The sequence below is a fragment of the Lissotriton vulgaris genome, chromosome 2_1, assembly GCF_964263255.1.
Source record: "Lissotriton vulgaris chromosome 2_1, aLisVul1.2, whole genome shotgun sequence".
Taxonomy (NCBI): domain Eukaryota; kingdom Metazoa; phylum Chordata; class Amphibia; order Caudata; family Salamandridae; genus Lissotriton; species Lissotriton vulgaris.
The window spans coordinates 1443640474-1443661091 of NC_141687.1; the positions used below are offsets into that span (position 1 = coordinate 1443640474).

The following is a 20618-nucleotide window of genomic DNA, read 5'->3' on the forward strand; positions in this document are numbered from 1 at the left end:
GGGATAGGGAGAGAAGTGATTACAAATTCAGAAGGTTTACAACATTGGAGCACACAGGGAGCAGTTCCAGCCAGGAAGACAGGGATATTTGAGGCAACATATTTCTGGTGAGTGTGGGGGTCTCTGAAGAAATTCTCAATAGAGTCATATTAATTGAAGGTGATGGATAGTGGTCAGCTGGTTAGGCAGGAAATGTGCACACTGTGTGAGGCAACAAGGGAGGGGGGGATTTGTTTAAGCCAGGTATTCTTGGCTTAGAATGGAGGGGTATAGCAAGGACAGAAAGAAAAGCTTCGGGTGGTGTGGCGGCTGCAGTCGCAGCTTGCTCGCCTCCAAGGGGTCGCATTAGGTTTTAGAAAGGCCCCAGAGACAAAAGTCTGTGAGTGGCAGTACAGACAGAAAGTTAAAAGAATTAAAACTGTGAAATTAAGGCAACTCATATCTAAAGAAAATCATAAAACCATTTATTTTCAAATCTAGTAGTTGGCGCTGTTTTATTTTTCTTTTGCGTTATTTTCATAAACTTTTTAAAAAACATTTATCAACCTCATCAGTAAGCATACATCCATATATTCCACAAAAAAACAAACAAAATTCAGGTCACTCTTGGTGTTTCCCAGAGATATTTTTTACATTAAAATTCACATCTATGATGTGGATACACTCGCCCTCTATACTGGTTTATAATCCAACCAAAGACATGTAATGAATGGGGACCACAGTTTTTCCTTTAGACCTTCTGAGTTAGTTCCCCATCTCAGGTGATCGCTGCATCTTTCCCATATGTGGATTTTACTTCTCCCAGAAAGGTAATGGTTGATGCATTTCGGCTTTCAAAAAATGTAAGGCCTCATCAGGCCCGATGTAAAGGGATGATCAATCAATTCTCTTGCTCTTGATATTATTCCAATATGCTGTGTCGTAGGACAAAGTCACTGATATCAGTGTCAATCGGGTACATCAAAACTGGTCCTGTAATTGTACTACTCAGACCAGCCACAGCATACAATGTTGCCAGTTGTGTTGTGTTATTGGGAACAATAAAACCTGGGGTAAAGACCCGCCAGGGCGCCTTCCTCAAAGCCAATGCTCTTGTCGTCTGGCTTGGGTCGAAAGTGTGACAACTCACTTGTTAAAGAAGTGGAACCGAGGGTGAGCAGGAGTGTTGGTTTAGAGGGAAAGAGGGCAGGAACAAGCCTTGAAGGAAAAAGTGTAGGCAGAACAGGGGAGGTGCTTGTGATGAAAGGCAGTGGGAAGAGGAAGTGCAAGGCCTCAAGTAAAACTGGGTTTGTACACACGGTGAACTCAGATGAAAAACAGGAGTCATAGGTCATAAAAAGAGAGGTGGAGTTGAGGAGTGCGACAAGGGAACCACTGCGCATGATGGGTGTTGTAGTCCTGCTGGCTCAAAAAGAGCTACAAGAGGAAATGGAAGCAAAATCAGACACAAGGAAACAAAACAGTGGCCAATACAAGAATATTAAAAGGCGATTTAAATGTAAAAAGGTCAAGAGCAGCTAATGGTGAGGTGAAAGAGCATATGGTGGCATTTAAAGCACTTTTTGAAGCCAATAATAAACCTCAGCAAAATATTAGAATGAGTGAAAATCTGCCAATTAGTAAAGTATTTTCAGTTTAAGATGAATATTTTGGGAGCAGGCCATTGGATATGGGTTGAAGAAGATGAGAGTAGGCTTAGTTTAGATAGAAGAGTTGGAGCGGCTTGGGGGACTAATTCTGTAGGAACTATTACAGGTCAAAGTGATGGGAGAGGTGTGGAGAAGTCCAGGTCAGCACCAGAGGCCCGCAAAGGGATGCAGATATGAACAGAGCAGACAGCGGCTCTAAAACTTTGGACTGAAGAAAAGGAAAGGTGTAAGCAGCTTTTCCTTCTACAAGGGACATTACAAAATCTTTGTCAACACAGCAAGGGAAATTGTATAATGCAGGAGTGGGTAATGGAGAGTGTCCTAGATAGAGTGGTGGGATAGAATTTGATGAGGAAGATGTGTTAGAGTTAGACTATGTGGATGACAGTGATGAATTTGGAAGAAGGTGAATTCAGAGATGAAGATGGCGATTGGAATACAGATAATGTGGGGGATGGCGGAAAATAATTAACAACAAAGAGGAGAATTGTTGGTGTATTGCAGGAGTCTGAAGTGGACGAAGCACACATTGAGGGCATACAGAGACAAAGAAAAGAGGCATTTTGGTATTGGGCGAAGATAAAAACACTTCTGAAAAAATTTCAAAAAGGTAGGGATAACTATTGGTCAGTGTGGGGGTTGCAAAATAATATTGCTGCAATTCAGAAAGGGTCCATTGGGATAGGAGATTACATTTTAATTGATGGTTTTACTGAAAGGACAACAATAAAACACGATTATATGAATAGGCTTCCAAGAAGAAATTCTTAGAAACAATGAACAGGTAATGTGTAATAAGGAAATACAGATCGAAGATACAAAAGGTAAAGAGAAAGAGGAAGAGAAAGGGAAAGGAGAGGATACAGGAAGTAACCAACAAAACTAATGGCTGCCTTACATGGGAATTGCCATGCCATCAGGGTCACATATATCAGACAAAACAAAACACAAAATATGGAAATAAATTTGTAGATGTATTTCAGTTCGTTCACAGAGATATTCAGGCAAAAGAAGGGTCATAGAAAGGGGAATAGGAGCAGGCCAGAAAACCAAGAGTGCCTCAGAATATAGAAAATTGGACATTTGCATTTTAAATATATGCTAATATATACTGTGAAAAATACCAGGACAGGCTATTGCAATTTTAAACTATATGGACAATATAAGAAGAGCACAGATGTACTGTGAAGTATATCATTGGTTAGGATATGATGAGGAGTTTAGGGCAAGGGTGAGTTTAAATAATGACAAACCATTGGGGGGTGTAGATTCAGAACTGTTGTTGCAATGGATATCGTCTACACATCCTTCTGCAACAAGGCATACAGCCTGCGGACTACCAGTTACTTATCGGTCTTTTAAATATTATTCATCCAGCAAGGGACAGGGTAGTATGGAAAAGGACAAACAATGGCAACAGTAGCATGTTATAGTTTCAATAAAAGTAATTCTGTTGTTACATGAATTTTCAAAATGTGGAGGGAGGAATCCTCTTACACAATGATTTGCAGCAGGCTCATATAGAGAACAAAGGAGGCCATCGAAAGGGAGAGGACAACAGTTCCAGTCTATGCCAAAAGGCTCCTACACCAGTTAACGTTGAGGTGTTGGGACAGAGGTTATACGCATATCCAGATTCCGAAGCAGCATTGAAGTTATACTAGGGTTTCAAAGAAGGTTTCCATTTAGTTTCTGAAGGCCCCAGATTACAAAAGTGGGCAGATAATTTAAAATCTACAAACTCAATGGAAGACACAGTACAATGATACCTGGAGAAGGAATTACAAGCCAGTAGAATTTCAGGTCCATTTCTGTATTGGCCATTAAAATACTTGATGTTTTTGCCTGTAAGTGCTATTTCCATAAACTTAGAAATTTAATATCGCTTAATTCATCATGGCCTAAAGGGCAATCAGTAAATGATTACATTGCAGGAAAAGATACAAATGTAAAGTATGCATCTATGGATGATGCAATAAAATTGGTAAGGTGTGGGGAAGCTGGGGCTGAGCTAGCAAAAAGTGACATACAGTCTGCTTTCAGATTGTTACCTGTTCACCCAAAGGATTTTGCTTTTTTATGTTGATAAAGTGTTACAAATGGGTTGTGCAATACCTTGTGCACTTTTTGAATCATTTAGTAATTTTTCTACAATGAATTTTCATGAAGCAGAGCGGACATAACATGTTATGTCACTATTTGGATGATTTTTTATTTGTAAATAGAAAACAAACAGGACAGTGTAAAAGGGCATTTAATTTTTTTAACAAGGGCTTTGGAGCTAGGTGTACCATTGGCCCCAGAAAAGGATGAAGGTCTGAGCACTAAGATAAATTGTTTCGGGCACTCAGCTAGAACTGAAAACATTATTGCAGGATTACCAACGAATATGTTGCAAGAAATAAAAACTTGCTTAGAAATGGTAATTGGATTAAGAAAGCTGGAACTAAGGAACGTACAAAAGCTACTAGACCATTTAAATTTTGCATTTAGAAGGTAAGAGCTGGCAGGACGTTTTGTAGAAAGCTAGGTGTAGTAAAGACACACTACACATAAGTGAATTCCAACTCGTTTATTAGGTTCAAAATACACAGGTGCTCCCAGCTTTCTGTCAAGCAACATTCTAACGCTGCCTTCAGGTGACAGCACGGGCTAAACCAAGGGAAGAAGTAAGGAGGGGGGGAATGGCAGGGTGGGAGAAACCATTAGACAAGTTACAACACATCATCCTCCCTAGGGAGACTTTAAAGGAGCGAGAGAAAGGGGAGTTGATCGGAAGAGATAGGGTGTGCAAGAAGGTGAGGAAGAGCGGAACAGTGAGGACGAGAGAGAGAGAGAGAGAGAGAGAGAGAGAGAGAGAGAGAGAGAGAGAGAGAGAGAGAGAGAGAGAGAGAGAGAGAGAGAGAGAGAGAGAGAGAGAGAGAGTGAAAAACAAAGGGGTGGAAAGAACAGGGAGAACAGTACAAAAACCATAACCTTGAGTTCTCTGCGCAGCAGACTCTATCCTAGGTCAGGGCCTAGGTTAACCAGTACATGGTTCACAAACACCCCCCTAAGTGGGTGACAGCAGATGCCTTTACCTCATGCTATATTGCCTGTGCCAGGACGGGGTGGTTCTTTTCCTGTGACTTTCCCTTCTCTGCCCCCTTTCCTGCCATCTGTCTACTGACTCTGAAATCCCCTTACCTAACAGATCTCTCTTAATGGTAACAGGGACAACTCGGTCTTGACTCCACATTTTTCCGTCCTGCATGGCTACCACATTGCTCTTGACCTCCTTTATTTTCTCTGGGGCGTAGAATTTGTCCTCTTTTTTCCCCATTCTGTCCGGCTTTCTGATGTACACCATCTGTCCTTCTTTGAGGTTCTTTTCCTTTGCACCCCACTTACTGTCGTACCAATCTTTGTATTTGCTTTGCTTGTCTTCAATTCTCTTTCTCATGACCTCCTGATCTACTGTTGTTGGGATCTAGCTTAATCCCTAGTTCCTTCTGATGCTTCCACCCCAGGAGATTAGAACCTCTTGCGGTGACATACACTTTTCCCACCGTGTGCCTATCCTTAAAGGTTATCCTCATTTTTGTCATACCCTCTAATGGTATTCGTTCCTTGAAGTACCCTACAGGATTTATGTCAGCCCTCTCTAGCTCCACCCCATGTTTGGCAAACTTTTCATCAAACACCCTTTTGTCAATTAGCGTGTAAGGAGAGCAAGAATCCGCAAAAACTTCAATTCTCTCTCCATCCAAAGTAATTTCACATTTGGGATATTCATTACATTCATTTTCTTCACCATCTCCCACCTGGAATATAAAGGCATCCTCAATTTCAACATTTTCCACCATATGTACTTTAGGATTGAAATTCTTACATACCTTTGAAAAATGCCCCCTTTTGTTGCATTTCCTACATAATACATCTCTTGCAGGACACTTCCAGTTGTTTGCCAGATGATTAGGGCTACCACATTTGTAACATAATAATCCTTGGGGATTGCTGCGCTGACTGACCTTTGCCTTCTCCCCCACTTTACAAACAGTCTCCCCTTCATGTGCCCCTTTGCTCTCATTTTTCTCTCTTGTTGCCCCATCATGTATCTTCATCTCTTTCATGCACAACGCAGTGTGCTCTAACTCTTTAGCTATACTCAGAGCCTCCTCCAGGTCAGGATTCCTTGTGAGGAGTTCCTCCTGTATCCTAGGGTCATTAGTGCACCTAACAATCTGGTCTCTTATCATTGAGTCAGTCAAAGCCCCAAATTCATAAGTGGCAGATAGTCCCCTCAGGACAGCAACGTAATTAGTAACCTTAGCTGACCTTTCAAGTACCACATTCAATTTAATTTTAAAATGTTCCTCCAATTTCATTAAAGTATACTCATAAACATTAATCCCTTCTACCTCTTCTTGTTCATCATCTACCTGCCTGCCAGTTATGTCCTCAAACACGTTCCTTCCATAAATGCCCAAGTTATGCAGTAAAATATGTTGCTTCCTCAAGTTGTTGTAATTTCCTCCCCCAATTGCTATGAGGTAAGACTTGAATACACCTTCCAATCTTTTCCAGGGAATGTCCGGCTCACCCAGCTCATTTAAAAAGGGTGGAGGCTGGCTCATTCCTGCCCCTGCCATGGCCATCAACTAGAAATCCCTCTAGACTGCTGTGGAGGCTATCCCTAAAAGCTTCAAAGTGGCAGGACTAGTGAAATGCTAATTTAACCCTCCTTAACTAATTTTCCCTTCCTGTGAAATGTGACACACAAATACTCGTGCTTTTCCTCCATAGTAAAACAAAATGAACCTTACTTCAATCACCTTTCAATAAACATTAAATTCATGGGAACTAAAACAGAAGAGACTACAAGAGTCCTCTTTCTTTTTCCCTGTTTTTTCCACAGTCACTTGATCTGGGCGGGAACTTCCTGTGGAGAGCGTCGACGCTTCGTCAGACACTCTCAGACCTCGTTGACTTCCTCCTTCAGCCAGATTCCTCACACGCCGTGTTCACAGACCGCCGAAAAGGAGAAAGGAAAAAAAAGAAAACAGTCTCTCCCCACAGTTCACGCTCAACGTACTGGGCGAAGCGGAGTCTCCAGATATCAGACGCAGCGTCGCGCTCATCAAGCACTTTTCCTGAACACTCCTCCGCTCCTCTTCAGCAACCACGCCAGCTCCCCTGCTCCATGAAACTCACTGCGCATTAATAGCGGAACGCGCCTCAAGAGTACCGCCAGGAAGAAACACCAGCACAGCTCACCGCAAGTCGCCCGACATCTCGGGTCTGCTCCCCCTCACAGCTCCGGCTCACCGTTGACCAAACGGCCCACCACGCCGATGCTGCTTCACAGGAGGTCACCACGATGAGCTGCTACCTCAACGCATTTCCGCAGGAATAGCGAAGGGTTGGCCCGCAGGGGTAAGTCAATTAACGATAATCTTTTTCCTCCGTCCAAGCACCAACCACTCCAGGGGGAAAGCACCACGCTGACCCTGGCTCAGCTCCTTGTCCTCGTCGACAAAAAGTATAGTAAAGACGCACTACACATAAGTGAATTCCAACTCTTTTATTGTGTTCAAAATACACAGGTGCTCCCAGCTTGACGGCTTTCTGTCAACCAACATTCTAACGCTGCCTTCAGGTGACAGCATGGGCTAAACCAAGGGAAGGAGTAAGGAGGGGGGGAATTGCAGGGTGGGAGAAACCATTAGACAAGTTACAACACTAGGCCTTGCAATGTCCGGAGGCTTTCTACCTCATCACAGAATCACAATTACAGCAGCTCTGCATGCAGACTTTAGACTTATGTATTTGGATGCATTTTCTGGAGCATTTTTATGGTGTTTCATTATATTCCTTGGAAGAAGTCACTATTTGCAAGGATTAATTATTTTCAGATGCAGCAGGTGCAAGTGGTTTTGGCTTTTGGGAAGCCAGGTGGCACACTTCAGCCCCTCTGCTCAAAGCCCTTCATTGGCTCCCCATAAAGAAAAGAGCAATATTCAAACGCCTCTGCCCAACGCATAAAGCTATGTCAGACAAAGGACCCAAGTATCTACAGGACAAACTGGTCCCCTACATTCCTGAAAGAAACATTAAATTAAGGAGTCAACTTCTTCTTTGTCCCCGGTGTATTTCTACATCATTAAATTAAGGAGTCAACTTCTTCTTTGTCCCCGGTGTATTTCTACATCTAAGTATGGTAGACTGGCCTTTTCGTACCTTGCTCCATAACACTGGGACAAGCTTTCCGTCTTCATTAGGGCATGCACCGCGTTATCAGGCTTCAGAAATCATCTTAAAACTTGGCTATTCTAATGGGTGCTTCTTGACTTATCTGCTCCTTCAGCGCCGGGATGCCCCTCCGGGGACAATTCATTGCGATATACCAAGTATCCAATAACATAACAGGTGGTGTGCGTCGTAGTGTCTTACTAGTTAGGAATGATAGAACCCTTTTAGCTCCTGGTGAACTCCATAGAGCTAATGGAGAGAGTTTATTGCAGTGAATGTTGCTTTGGAATGTTGAGTTTGTAGTTACACATAGAAGAATAAAGACATGTAATACCAAGCTCTGTGTGTGACATTGTCCCACGGCTGGGAAGACGCTACTTGCGGAAAGCTGGCCTTAACATTGGTTGCAGCAAGGACATAGTATAGCTTTTCTTGAATTTTTTGCTTTAGTGGTGGCATTGCATGTGTGGGGACAAGAGCTTAATAACAGGGAAGTCATGTTTAATGAGGATTATATGAAAGTCGTTGAGCTTGTTAATAAACAGAAGGTGTGGGATTTGAGAGCTTGTTGCGACTGCTACGTACATTCATGTTAAAGTATTTACAGCTTAATATTGCTTTTAAGGCAAGGAAGGTGCGTGGAGCACAGAATATTACAAGAGACGATTTGTCTCATTTGAAGTGGCAGAGATTTTGCAGGTTCGCCTTTAGCACAGACAGCAAGAAGGCACAATTACCACAGAACATTTGGGCATAAGGGAATGAGAATGGCGTAATTGATAGATTAGTCAAAAGCATTGTCAACCAGAAGAAGTTATTGGCAAGCTTGGCAAGAATTTCTGAAGCATGGTAATGCTAGGAATACACAACACAATAAAAAAGAAGAAAAGGAAATACAAGTGTTGAATTGTGTGATGATGATAGATAAAAGGTTATCACACGCAGGCAAGTTAGCAGGCATATCATTCTATGGAAAAACTAAACAGAGAAGGGGGTTCCCCGTGGGTATCTTAATGATAAAGGCAGGAAGTAGGGGGGAGAAACCAATTATAGAAAGGGAGCAGGCCCTGCCTCAAGATATATAGGCCCTAGCTATGGGGTCCAAACTGATATATATGGAGGGGTGATTAACCAGGGGGTTGACGGCACATAGCAGAATCACATGGTCGAATCAAGAGAACTCAACAAATTCATTTTATGAAAATATATTTTTTATTTTTATTATTGTTTTATAGTACAAAAATTACTCTTATAGTGGGGCAAAAATAGATATTAGGCATGGTCTATCATAGGTGCAAAATAAAAACAGATAACCTTGAAGGCAAAACTTTCACAACAATTCCTCCTACCCAGTAACAGCCTCAATTCACAAGCACATACTCATTCATTTCAACCCTACTTACACTCCCACTCTAAGTTGCATACACCAATCACTCTCTCATTCATTCTACTTTCCCTTGCATTTATAACACATAGGTGATCATGTCGGGATGTTCATCCGGGTAGTTGGTTTTTAGCTACAGGTCCTGGTGTTATGTGGGCAATAGCTGTTTTCCAGGGGACATACGCCGACGCGCGTTTCGGTGACCGGCCAATGAGGCCGCACCTTCGTCAGGGCAAGGGGCAGTATACTGGGGTGGGCACACAGGTAAAACACTCTAGTTCTTTATTCAGTTCTGCTGTTTAGGGGAGGCGAGCGTCAAAGGGGCCCGTCAGGTACATCAGCGTCTCCGCTGTGGTAGTTTCGTGGGACTGAATATGGCCGAAACTTTGTGGTTGGGTTCCTATTCGTATATTGTGGTCTTCCACCTGATAGCTGATAGGTCACGATCGCAGTTTGATCACAAAAGGGCCTTTCAGATTATTGGCGGAGTAGAAACTCTTGGATATCACAGAAATTCGGAGTGGGCGTAAGGGAACAAGGATCCAATAGGTGCCTATATGCCTCTGTATAAGAGGGAGGACGTCTTGGTGCCGGGCTCGTTCAGGTTCAATTTCCCTGTTGTTTACACGGCCGTTTTCAAAAAGGCGCCGACTGCTAGCGCACCTTGTTTCCAGACATCTGTTTCCTCACGGAGGGGTTCCGCCGACTTAGTCCGTCGGCCAATTTGTCCGTCGGCGGAACCCCTCCGTGAGGAAACAGATGTCTGGAAACAAGGTGCGCTAGCAGTCGGCGCCTTTTTGAAAACGGCCGTGTAAACAACAGGGAAATTGAACCTGAACGAGCCCGGCACCAAGACGTCCTCCCTCTTATACAGAGGCATATAGGCACCTATTGGATCCTTGTTCCCTTACGCCCACTCCGAATTTCTGTGATATCCAAGAGTTTCTACTCCGCCAATAATCTGAAAGGCCCTTTTGTGATCAAACTGCGATCGTGACCTATCAGCTATCAGGTGGAAGACCACAATATACGAATAGGAACCCAACCACAAAGTTTCGGCCATATTCAGTCCCACGAAACTACCACAGCGGAGACGCTGATGTACCTGACGGGCCCCTTTGACGCTCGCCTCCCCTAAACAGCAGAATAAAGAACTAGAGTGTTTTACCTGTGTGCCCACCCCAGTATACTGCCCCTTGCCCTGACGAAGGTGCGGCCTCATTGGCCGGTCACCGAAACGCGCGTCGGCGTATGTCCCCTGGAAAACAGCTATTGCCCACATAACACCAGGACCTGTAGCTAAAAACCAACTACCCGGATGAACATCCCGACATGATCACCTATGTGTTATAAATGCAAGGGAAAGTAGAATGAATGAGAGAGTGATTGGTGTATGCAACTTAGAGTGGGAGTGTAAGTAGGGTTGAAATGAATGAGTATGTGCTTGTGAATTGAGGCTGTTACTGGGTAGGAGGAATTGTTGTGAAAGTTTTGCCTTCAAGGTTATCTGTTTTTATTTTGCACCTATGATAGACCATGCCTAATATCTATTTTTGCCCCACTATAAGAGTAATTTTTGTACTATAAAACAATAATAAAAATAAAAAATATATTTTCATAAAATGAATTTGTTGAGTTCTCTTGATTCGACCATGTGATTCTGCTATGTGCCGTCAACCCCCTGGTTAATCACCCCTCCATATATATCAGTTTGGACCCCATAGCTAGGGCCTATATATCTTGAGGCAGGGCCTGCTCCCTTTCTATAATTGATATCATTCTATGGAAAACTATGGTGGAGTTATAACCCAGTTGAAGCAGAATGGGTGAAAAGAGTTTCAAAAGACTTGCGCAAAGAGCAGGGCAGATCACTACCCCTAAGAGAACAAGTTATGGTAGACTTATTAGAGAAGTTATGAGTAGTGTTAAGAAGTTGTTGTTAAAATGACGTTGAAGTTCGAATTTTCAGGCAGTGCATGTTATGGATCTTTTATGGTGCATTTTGAATATCAGAATTATTGGGTTTAGGAGGAAAGAAAGGTTTGATGAGCAATGACATTTTTTCAAAAGGACAGAGGTTACGGATATGGTTGAATGCTTTAAAGACAGATCAATGCGGCAGGGGAAATTGCGTATGGTAAAATAGGTACAGTAAGGTTGAGTTATGCCCAGTGGATGAATGGGTGCGCTTTCAGAGCTGTTTAAGTTTGTCAAATGAAGAAATATTCAGACATAGAAATGGAACTAGAGTCAGTATCCAATTTGTCAGCAGTATGGCGCATGGCTTTTAAAAAAATGACTTGCAATATAAAAAGTATGAAACACACTCTTTTCAAAATTGGGGCTGTGACAGAGGAGGCTAGAATGGTGTGGTCATGGAAAGAGAATCAGAAAATTGGAAGATGGAAGTCGCAGTGTTGTGAGAAGTATGTGAGAAAATAAATTTGCTTCACTGTTGTTCCTGTTATCCGATATGCTTTTCTGTTCTTCACTTCAGTTTGTGTTAAAGGGCCAAACTTCGACAAAATGAGAACATGGATTGTGGACATTCCTTTGTATGATGGACAGCTAAATATGCAGACCAACATATATATGGCTGCTTTCTTGCACTTCACAACAGCAGGAATAAGATAGTATGGTGGGGAAAAAGTGGCATGCGTTTGGGTGCTTTGCTGTATATGTTAGTGCACCTTTTCTCCAGAAGAGGGAGCATGTATTAGTTAATAAAACACTCAGGTGAAAATGATTTAGTGCAATTGTCAGGTTTAACGTTTGATTACATAAATTAAGGAAGATCTAAAGGTGATTAAAAGTAAATGGTCTGGTAATTGCATGGTCTGGACCGAATTTGTGCCTAGAAGTCATTGGAGTGGAGTGTGCAAGCATACAGCAATGGGCAAAGCAAGAAGAAAATTGAATAGAGCAATGAGAGTTTCTTGTACTTCCAAAGGAAGTTACATTTTATCACATAAGCAGATAAATGATGAAGATGACTATCTGTTTCGTGTTGATGAAGTTTACCTATCTAAATTTGGAAAGGTGTATAACATTATGGAATTGAAGGAACTTCTGGCAAACATATGGAAATAAAAAATATGGTGTAAAAAGAGATATGTATAACAGTTTTGGCAGAGAAAGGAGGAATGTAGGTGGGGCAGGAAACACCCAATAGAGTTTTCCTGAATGGTGGTAGTTTTTGGGGAGTTGGAGACCTTGGTGCCGATGTAGCCTTCCCAGGGAGAGGGGCACTAGGGAAGGAAAAAGTAAGTTTGGGGAATTTGGCACAATGCTAGGGGAGGTCACTGGGAGATGCTTGATGGAGTGTGAATGAGAGAGATTGGGTAATGCAGGGAGAAGGATGTGAAGGGAAGAAAAAAGGAAAGAGTTTGAAGAACACGGGGTGCAATTTGTTGATGCAAACGTTCATAAGTTGGGATTTTCAGGGAGAAGGGGAGTGACAGAAAGTTAATGTATTGTGAGGTTTGGTTTCAGAATGCATTCTGTAATTTCATGAAGTATTTCTACACACCTGTCTTAATAAAGGGGCTTTTTTTGCTAACTAGGAGAGTGTTGAGTGGTATCATTGCCTTAAACCAGTTCCTTCTGCGGACTCTCTTACTCCTTGGCCAGACATGGGTCACAAGGTCCCTGTGCCTTAGAAATAAAGCTGCAACTCATTTGTAGAAAGACCAAGGAGACTCAAACAAGTCTTCTTGGGTTGGTTAGAAGGTGGTCTAGCCGTTTGTGCTGGCTCATCTCTTTTGGACCGAAACCAAGACTGATTCGCATATGAATGGCGCCTGTCTGTAATGACACACACAAACTAAATCGGTGTGGAATGGAATTCGTTCAGCGTAATTACCAGTAGCTGAGATTAAGTCAAGCATTTCATCAAACACACCACCATTTTAAGTGCTATCTAAGACTACCAGGTCATGGAGCACTGCTTGTGGAGGTCTTCCAGCTCCCTGTGGATGGGAGGAGGAAGAATATTAGTGCATCAGCGAAACTAAATGACCAGACTATGGTAAAGACAAAAGTCTCACGAAAGGTAACAGTCTCACAACTAGGTGAGTGGATGGACTCTCATTCTAACCAAGAGTAAATCAGGAATAATAAAGTTGGACTTAATAAGTGGCAAGATGAGGAAGTTAACTGAACACTGCGAACGCAGGTGTAGCGGATGGTGTATGGCCCACAGTTACAGTGGCTGTAGAAAACAAACCAACAGGTGCAACTCTGGGAGATCAACATATGCCCAAGCCTTTTATAGAAAAATATGGCGATGATTTATTTGGGTATTACTTCGTTTTGGGCTGAATAAATACAGAATCAAACACGTTTCTAGAAAAGAGCTTATATGAGACTCAGAAAATGAAAGTGAAAGCAATAAACACATTATTGTTGTGTCCTGTGAGACACGTTCTAGTGCCTCGACAGGCACTGGTTTAGTAACCACTCCCCCTATGGGAGTGGGCACACACACCCCACACCCATCCACCACCGGCGTCATGAGTGACTTGGCCCGGCTAATAAATGGGCCCGGGTACACGTGCTCGTGGCCAGTTCCAGTTACCACAATGCGGTGTCTGTCTCTAATTATGCAGGCTGTGGGCCTAGGGCCCAAGACACAACATTGGCGATGAACGGGCTAATACCGCGTGTGCAGCCGCCTCATTAGGTGGTTGAAGGGGGAATGTGTGCTGCCCCTGTCGAGGGCACCTCTTGCAGCCAGCAGGTGAAGAATTATCAGAGGACCCCCGGTGCGTGTGAAGAGGCCCGGGTGAAAAGGAGGCGGTAGTATCGAAGAACCTGCAAGTGCGCCATCCTGCATGAAGTGTGCCCCATGATTGAGGTAAAATGTGAGCGAGGCCGCCGCTGCAGACTCCCACAAGGTGAAAGACGCCTGAGCAGAGATCGAGCCATACATGGCGACAAGTGCTGGACCGGGTGGTCATGAAGCCCCGCAAAGTAAGCGGAAGCGGCCCGTAGCTGACCACAGAAACACCGGTGCCACAGCAGCGACCAGCAAGACTTGCAGGGAGTGAAGGCCTGTCGCAGGGCAGAAAGAGACAATGGAACAGAGCGGGAGCCCACCCCGCGTTTGATCTGCCTGCAAAGCCCGGCAGGCGTTACGTGAGCCCTACTGCGAGACATCGGGGCAGCGTAGAGACACCTAAGTGGGGAAACCGGAGAGTGAAGAAAACCTGAGGGGGGAGGGGGGGGAGGGGGGGGGCCGAAAGCTGAGCGGAGACCCGCTCCCTCCAGACCCGTGAAGAACACTACCCCAAGGCGAAGTTCGAGAGTTTCCATGCAGCAGGTCCAGCCCCCTTCCCCCGCGCAGCGTGAGAACTGAGAGAGGCTGCGGCAGCGGGTTAGAGGAAAGAGGGGGTAACTGCCGAGGCACTTGAGGCAGCGCGACTGAGTCCATGTGGGCTGATCGATCCTGGCACTGCAAACGACCTGTCACCCCAGGGAGCCGTGCAAAGTACCGGTAAGAAGCGCAGGGCTGGACGCGATGCTCCATCGGCAGGAAGGGAGATCCCCGTGCTAGTGAGGAGGGCCACGCGAGAGACCTGTAGAGAGTGGGCAGACCCTGCAGAGCACTAGGCAGCATGAGTACCCCTGCATACTCCCAATAAAGAAGCGACCAAAAAAAAAAACTACTGAATTGGAGAGAACTGCCTGGAGGTGTCCTGATGAATGATTCCGAGCAGCGGCCAAGTCGGACTTGCCCCGTCAATGAGTCATGAGCTCGGAGAGAGCAACCTGAGATAGGAAAAAACGGTCTGAATCAAAAAGAACACAGACTTACTTGAATGTAGGGCCGCCGACCACAAAGAAAAGAGCAGCAATGCCATCTAATGGTCGTTTGCAGTACCGCGCTTGAATACTGACTGCTTAACGTGGACAGGCCTGCAGCAAATAGAGGACTGAATGTTGTAGCCTGCAATCTGTGTCAAAGGGATGGCAGCTAATGTCCTTTTTTTTTCCTCAAAAGAAAGACAGATGAAGACTCCAGAAGAAAAACAACCAGGGACAGAGAGATATCCCCCCAATTCAGCAAAGGAATACTGCCCAGTGAAGCTTCCAGTTTCAGAAACGCTGCCACATCACAGAAAGTAGCCACAACATTCCTAACGGTGGTGAGCGGTACAGCATCCTACACTCCAAGTAGCCAGCCAGCACCTGATTGACCGCATCCAGGGATCACTCATTCCACAAACACGTGCCCTCTGAATCGCATAGCAGGAATGACAGCAAGCAAGTGCCCAGTGCCACACTGACAGAGCTGCCACCAAGAAGAGGTGGTGCAACCAGACTACTGCTGAGCTACGCAATGTTCACTGCAAGGCACCAGTAGGTATACTCATCATGCCCCTGGCCTGCAGTTACGAAGGTTGAGAGCCATCCACACCCTGCAGCTTAGGCATCAATTCTGTCAGACAGTCACTGAGAAGCAGAAACTCAATCAAACTCTGCAGCGATTCCATTGCATGCACCACATGCCCCCAATAGGCTGCCTCTCCGTCTGTAGGAGAAAGACTATCACCCCACACTCAAGAGCCCCAAGGAGCCCTAAGCTGCACCAGCGCAGACCAGCATCAAATAGACGAGAGCAGAAAATCCTAAGGAGACATGAAGCCAGAAGGGCGCAGGAAGACGCCCCAGTGAATGTAACAGCACAGGCAGGTGCTCATGGATAGAGACATCTTCATAGAGAAACACCACTGAAAGAAGGAAGAACAGGCACACAGTGCCAGAAGAGGGCGCCCAAGAAGAAGTCCGAGATGTGTGCAACAAGCACCCAGAAGCACGTCAGCACGGGCAAAGGCCCAGGAGAGAAGGATACATCTCCAAAGAAAAGAAGCACTGCTGGAGACAGCAAGGAGATTCTCTACATCTCCACAGCAGCAACAGAGCCCTGAACAGTGCCAAACGCAGCACAGTGTCCTCCCTCACACTGCCTCAAGCAGGAGTCAGCAAGGCTGACGTGAGGAGAGTCGTACACCACACGTGGCCAGCCGCCGCCACAGCTCACCACTGCCCGTGGAAGTCATTCCCTGGAGAGGGAACACCCTGAGTAGGAGCCTCAAGATGAGTGGCTGCTTGCCATGCAGCCGAGAAGAGCGACTGAAGATTCGCACATATGGTCCGTGGACCATTGAAGTTAATAGGCCCGTTGGCCTTGTTAGAAAATGGTGCATGTCACTGCACCCGTAGAAGAAGAAGAAGAGTGGAAATTGTGTCACACAGAAGAACTAAAAAATGCAGGTGCGTCAAAGACAACGAGAGGAGGAGCACAAGGACTCGGAGACCCACAAGCCAAGAACACCTCCAAAGACACCAGACAGCCACCACGGCAGACCGACGGCCCTGGCGACAGCACCGAGGGAGAACCACACGTAGGCCGCCGCAAGCGCAAACCGCGGTGCTCCCATCGCTTCACAGTGAGACCGTCCAGCCCAATGGTCGGTAGTTGGAGTCGAGTGGCAACCCTGCTCCTGACCGCAAATGCCTGAGGTGCAAGACAAGATTTAGAAGAGGTAGTTGTTAGACCTGTCAGCCTTTTGGGTGGTCCCTCCTTAATTATTTTCCCTTTTTCCCTTCTATTTTTGTGTCCACTACGTTTTTTGGTGTTGACCCTAGGTCTCTGGGCGCCCTATTGTTACTAATTAATAATGAGGCACAGATGCTCCTTTAAAATGGAGGAAGTGTAGAAGGTCATCTACAAAATGGTGGCCTGCCAACTGTCATGTTTCACCTCATAGCTTGGTGCCATAGGGTGACATGAGGGGTTCCAGAATCTTCTGGTCCACTCTAGACACTCTGGGCACAGGCTATAAAAGGTAGAACGTTGAGCGACCATTTTGGGATTGTGTGAAGAGAGTTCAGTCAGGAGTTGAGGCTACTGAGTGGGGAGGTTGGTGCACTGAAGAGGGGGATTTGATTGCCCTTTGGGACTGCAACCCCTCTCTGTTGACGCTACCCTCTGCGTGTTGACCTTGTCCTGACAGCTTTTTCTCTGAGAGACTTCATCACCCCACTGGTATCTTTTGTGGGTGGAACTTTGGGCTGACTTGGGCATCCTAATTAGCAGAGGAGAGGGGTGAGTGCTGTTATCTTCTGGAGGGGACTAAGTCTCCTGCCATCACCCACCTCCTTGCTAGACTGCCGCCCTTTAGTTCTGGGTGGCCAGGGCTCTTGACTTTCTGTCAGCATTCCCTGGAACCTGCCCTTCTCCCAGTGCGGACTGCTAGACTCCGTCGCTGTCCCTGGCTTCACCGGCACCCCAGGTGCGAATCTTACCTGTTCGCTGCTGGCCTGCCCGGAGCCCTGACATGGGGAGTAGAGGAAGCGGAGAACGTGTGGCTGTGTCGCCGGAACCCTGCTGGGAAGAATCCAGGGTGCCGGCGTGAAGAAGGAAGGTGCCGCTTCTGAGGCGAGGAAGCTGGTGCCTGGCCGAGTGAAGTCCCGCCCCAGCTCTGTCAGGAAAGAGCGCCGGAAAGCGGTAGGCGGGCTGGAAGCGGGCCGAGGGAGGAGACTGACTGCAATGTGGGCGGGTGTGAAGAGGCGCGGAAGCGCCGGAGAGGCTAAAATTGGCATACGACGTGATTCACGCTGAAGAGCCGGCCTCCGTGCAACTGCCTTCCGGCAGTGAATCGGGGAGAGGCTTAGGCCCAGTATTGGTAGCACCAACCGGAACTTTGACGGAGCTTCCCCTCTAAGTAAGCCGGGATTGGAGCTGAAGGGAGGGAAGGCCTGCATCCGGAGACCCTCGCGGGGCCCTGACATTCAGTAGTCTCCTTGGCCCCAAGTAAAAAATTGACTGCTGGGCTCAAGAAGTGATTACTGTGCGAGCCAGGATATACCTGATCAAATGTTATGTTGAACCATCTTCTCAAGAAGTGATTACTGTGCGAGCCAGGACATACTTGATCAAATGGTTATTTTTCTTCTTAGCTCGCTTTTCTCACTCACAGTATTCAACTGTCACAATCTTTTACCAAGTACAAATGCTGCAGGACTGTGACCCAGTTCTGCTTTCTCTCAGTGGGGTATTATAATGAACTCATATTATTAACGTATCCTTACATTTAATCTGCTTCTTAGAGTTGTGATTGAATAAGAATTGCTAAGTAATGGAGTCTTAATCCATGACATGTATCTACCACTATAGAAGATCTAATGGTATTGTCTAGAACTTTGATTCGTAGAAATGTGATGCAACTGAGAACCTAATTGAAAGGAAAGATAAAGCTTTTCTACTTTTCTAAAAGACGGTGTGGTGTCATTTTTGAGTGGCGGGACGCTGAGTTGCTGTGGTGAGAGTGACGTAAGTGCAATACAAAAGCCTTGGAGTTTAGCCTTCCCACATTGTGCCAAGCTACCCTAGACGGACCGGTGACCCCGGGTCTAACAGTAGTCACGTGGCTACGACGTCAATCCAGAAACTTCCTCTCCTAGTTAACCATCGCCACCTGTCGTCCAGGTTCAATGGCAGCTAGATCATCAGCGCCAGGTCCATGACACCGTACTCAGCAAGAAACGTGGATGTGACCGGAGGGTCTACACCAAGAATCGGACAACCAGCTGAGGTCAAAAGAGGAAGTCATGAGTGGCAGGGCCGGACGATGAAGAAAACCCAAGCTACAACAGGAGTGAGTCCAGACACAGCGACAGCAAGGGAAGAGTGGGATAACCTAAGAAGGAACTTGCAACCGCACAGCAGGAGTCCGAGAGTAAGCCGCATAGCCTGCGCGAACCGAGTCTCAAGTCGTGCGTTTCTCAGCGCGTTCATCACTCCTCCGTCATCAAAGTCCCAGCAGCCCAAGAAGTCAAAGTACATGAATGCAAGCACCTCCCCAGAGAACCTGGAGGTACCTGGCCACTCCCTGCCTCAGGTGATCGACTCCAGACTAGACGCCTGCATTCATCAAGGCAAGTCATCACCCGCCGTTGTCCCGATTCACCACACTGCTTGCAATGGTACCATGCCAGCCCTCATCAAGTGCGTCAACCGACACCGTCTCGAAGACACATGGAGTGGAGTCTTTCACTAGTGCCATACCAGCCAACAAGAAAACTCAGAGGTTAACTAACCTGAACTGCGGCAGAGAGAGCATGTCCTGACCAAGACCCATATCCCCTTGAGGTTTGTGCGAGAGACTGGCTCATCAGCGGCTTGCAGCTGCCCCCAGCCGGCACATACCCAGCCCCAATCGCAGCCTACCAGCAGTCCCATGGCAAGCCAGAAGAAGGGCCTCCCCAGGCAGGAGAGCTGGAAGAAACATTGCCCCACCGACAGGTCACCGGACACAGCAAAACAGCCTCATAGAGTCCTCAGGCAATACGAAAATAATCCAGTGAACTGTCACCATGGACTCCCACCATGATCTTGACGCACCCAGTAAATGAACTATTGTTAACACATCACACGCCATCATCCGGGTCGGCGTACGGAAGTCACACGGGACTAAATTACATGATTACACTGGCACGTTCCTAGTGCGCAGATGACACCTTCAAGCAAGAGTTTGTGTCCTGAACTGATCAGGTTAAATGACAAACATCTGTTGGGAGCATCCTGCCACTGTCAAACTCACCAGCCCTTGTCGACCGTCTTCCTGATGCCAGGCTCGAGAAACTGATGGACCCTTTTGTGTACATTTCACAGGTTGAACTATTGAGATTTTATTTTCATTAAAGTTTAGAGGAATGTTGTGTCCTGTGAGACACGTTCTAGTGTCTCGACAGGCACTGGTTTAGTAACCACTCCCCCTATGGAAGTGGGCACACACACCCCACACTCATCCACCACCGGCGTCACGAGTGACGTGGCCCGGCTAATAAATGAGCCAGGGTGCACGTGCTCGTGGCCAGTTCCAGTTACCACAATGCTGTGTCTGTGTCATTAATTATGGAGGATGTGGGCCTAGGGCCCAAGACACAACAATTATAGTGGAAGAAACTTCAGAAAAGATCAAAAAAGAGCTTGCAGTTTCATAAAGAAAGAGTAAAGGTCGGAGATTTGAGGCACCGTCCATATTAGACCCAGTAGATAAACATCAAATTGTATTTTGTACCTGCTTGGGTCTTTTCAACAGCAATCCGAGAAGCAGAAGGGATGCAAAAAACAACAGACACTTGTAAATAAACTTCTTTGAGATCTGCAAAGCCATGCCGGATTCCCTGTGAAGACAGGAAAGGAGTTATAAATAGCTTAAGATGCATTTTCACATTATGAAGCCAGACCAGTGGCAACTGGTGTAAATGACTGTCAACAGCTGTGCCCAATAATGGAGCTGACAGCCCCTTCTAATTTTGCACAAGTACATTCTTTAGTGATTATT

At 45.9% G+C, this 20618-nt stretch overlaps 1 protein-coding gene across 2 annotated transcripts in view; it reads right to left on the minus strand.

The window, feature by feature from the left end:
- LOC147732728 (NXPE family member 4-like) overlaps nt 1-20618 on the minus strand; it is a 473957-nt gene that overhangs the window by 59426 nt on the left and 393913 nt on the right. For both annotated transcript variants that reach the window (XM_086957280.1, XM_086957279.1), the window contains exon 2: nt 20352-20457. In XM_086957280.1, the coding sequence (XP_086813406.1) occupies nt 20352-20457 (106 nt within the window). The remainder of the gene's footprint in view (nt 1-20351; nt 20458-20618) is intronic.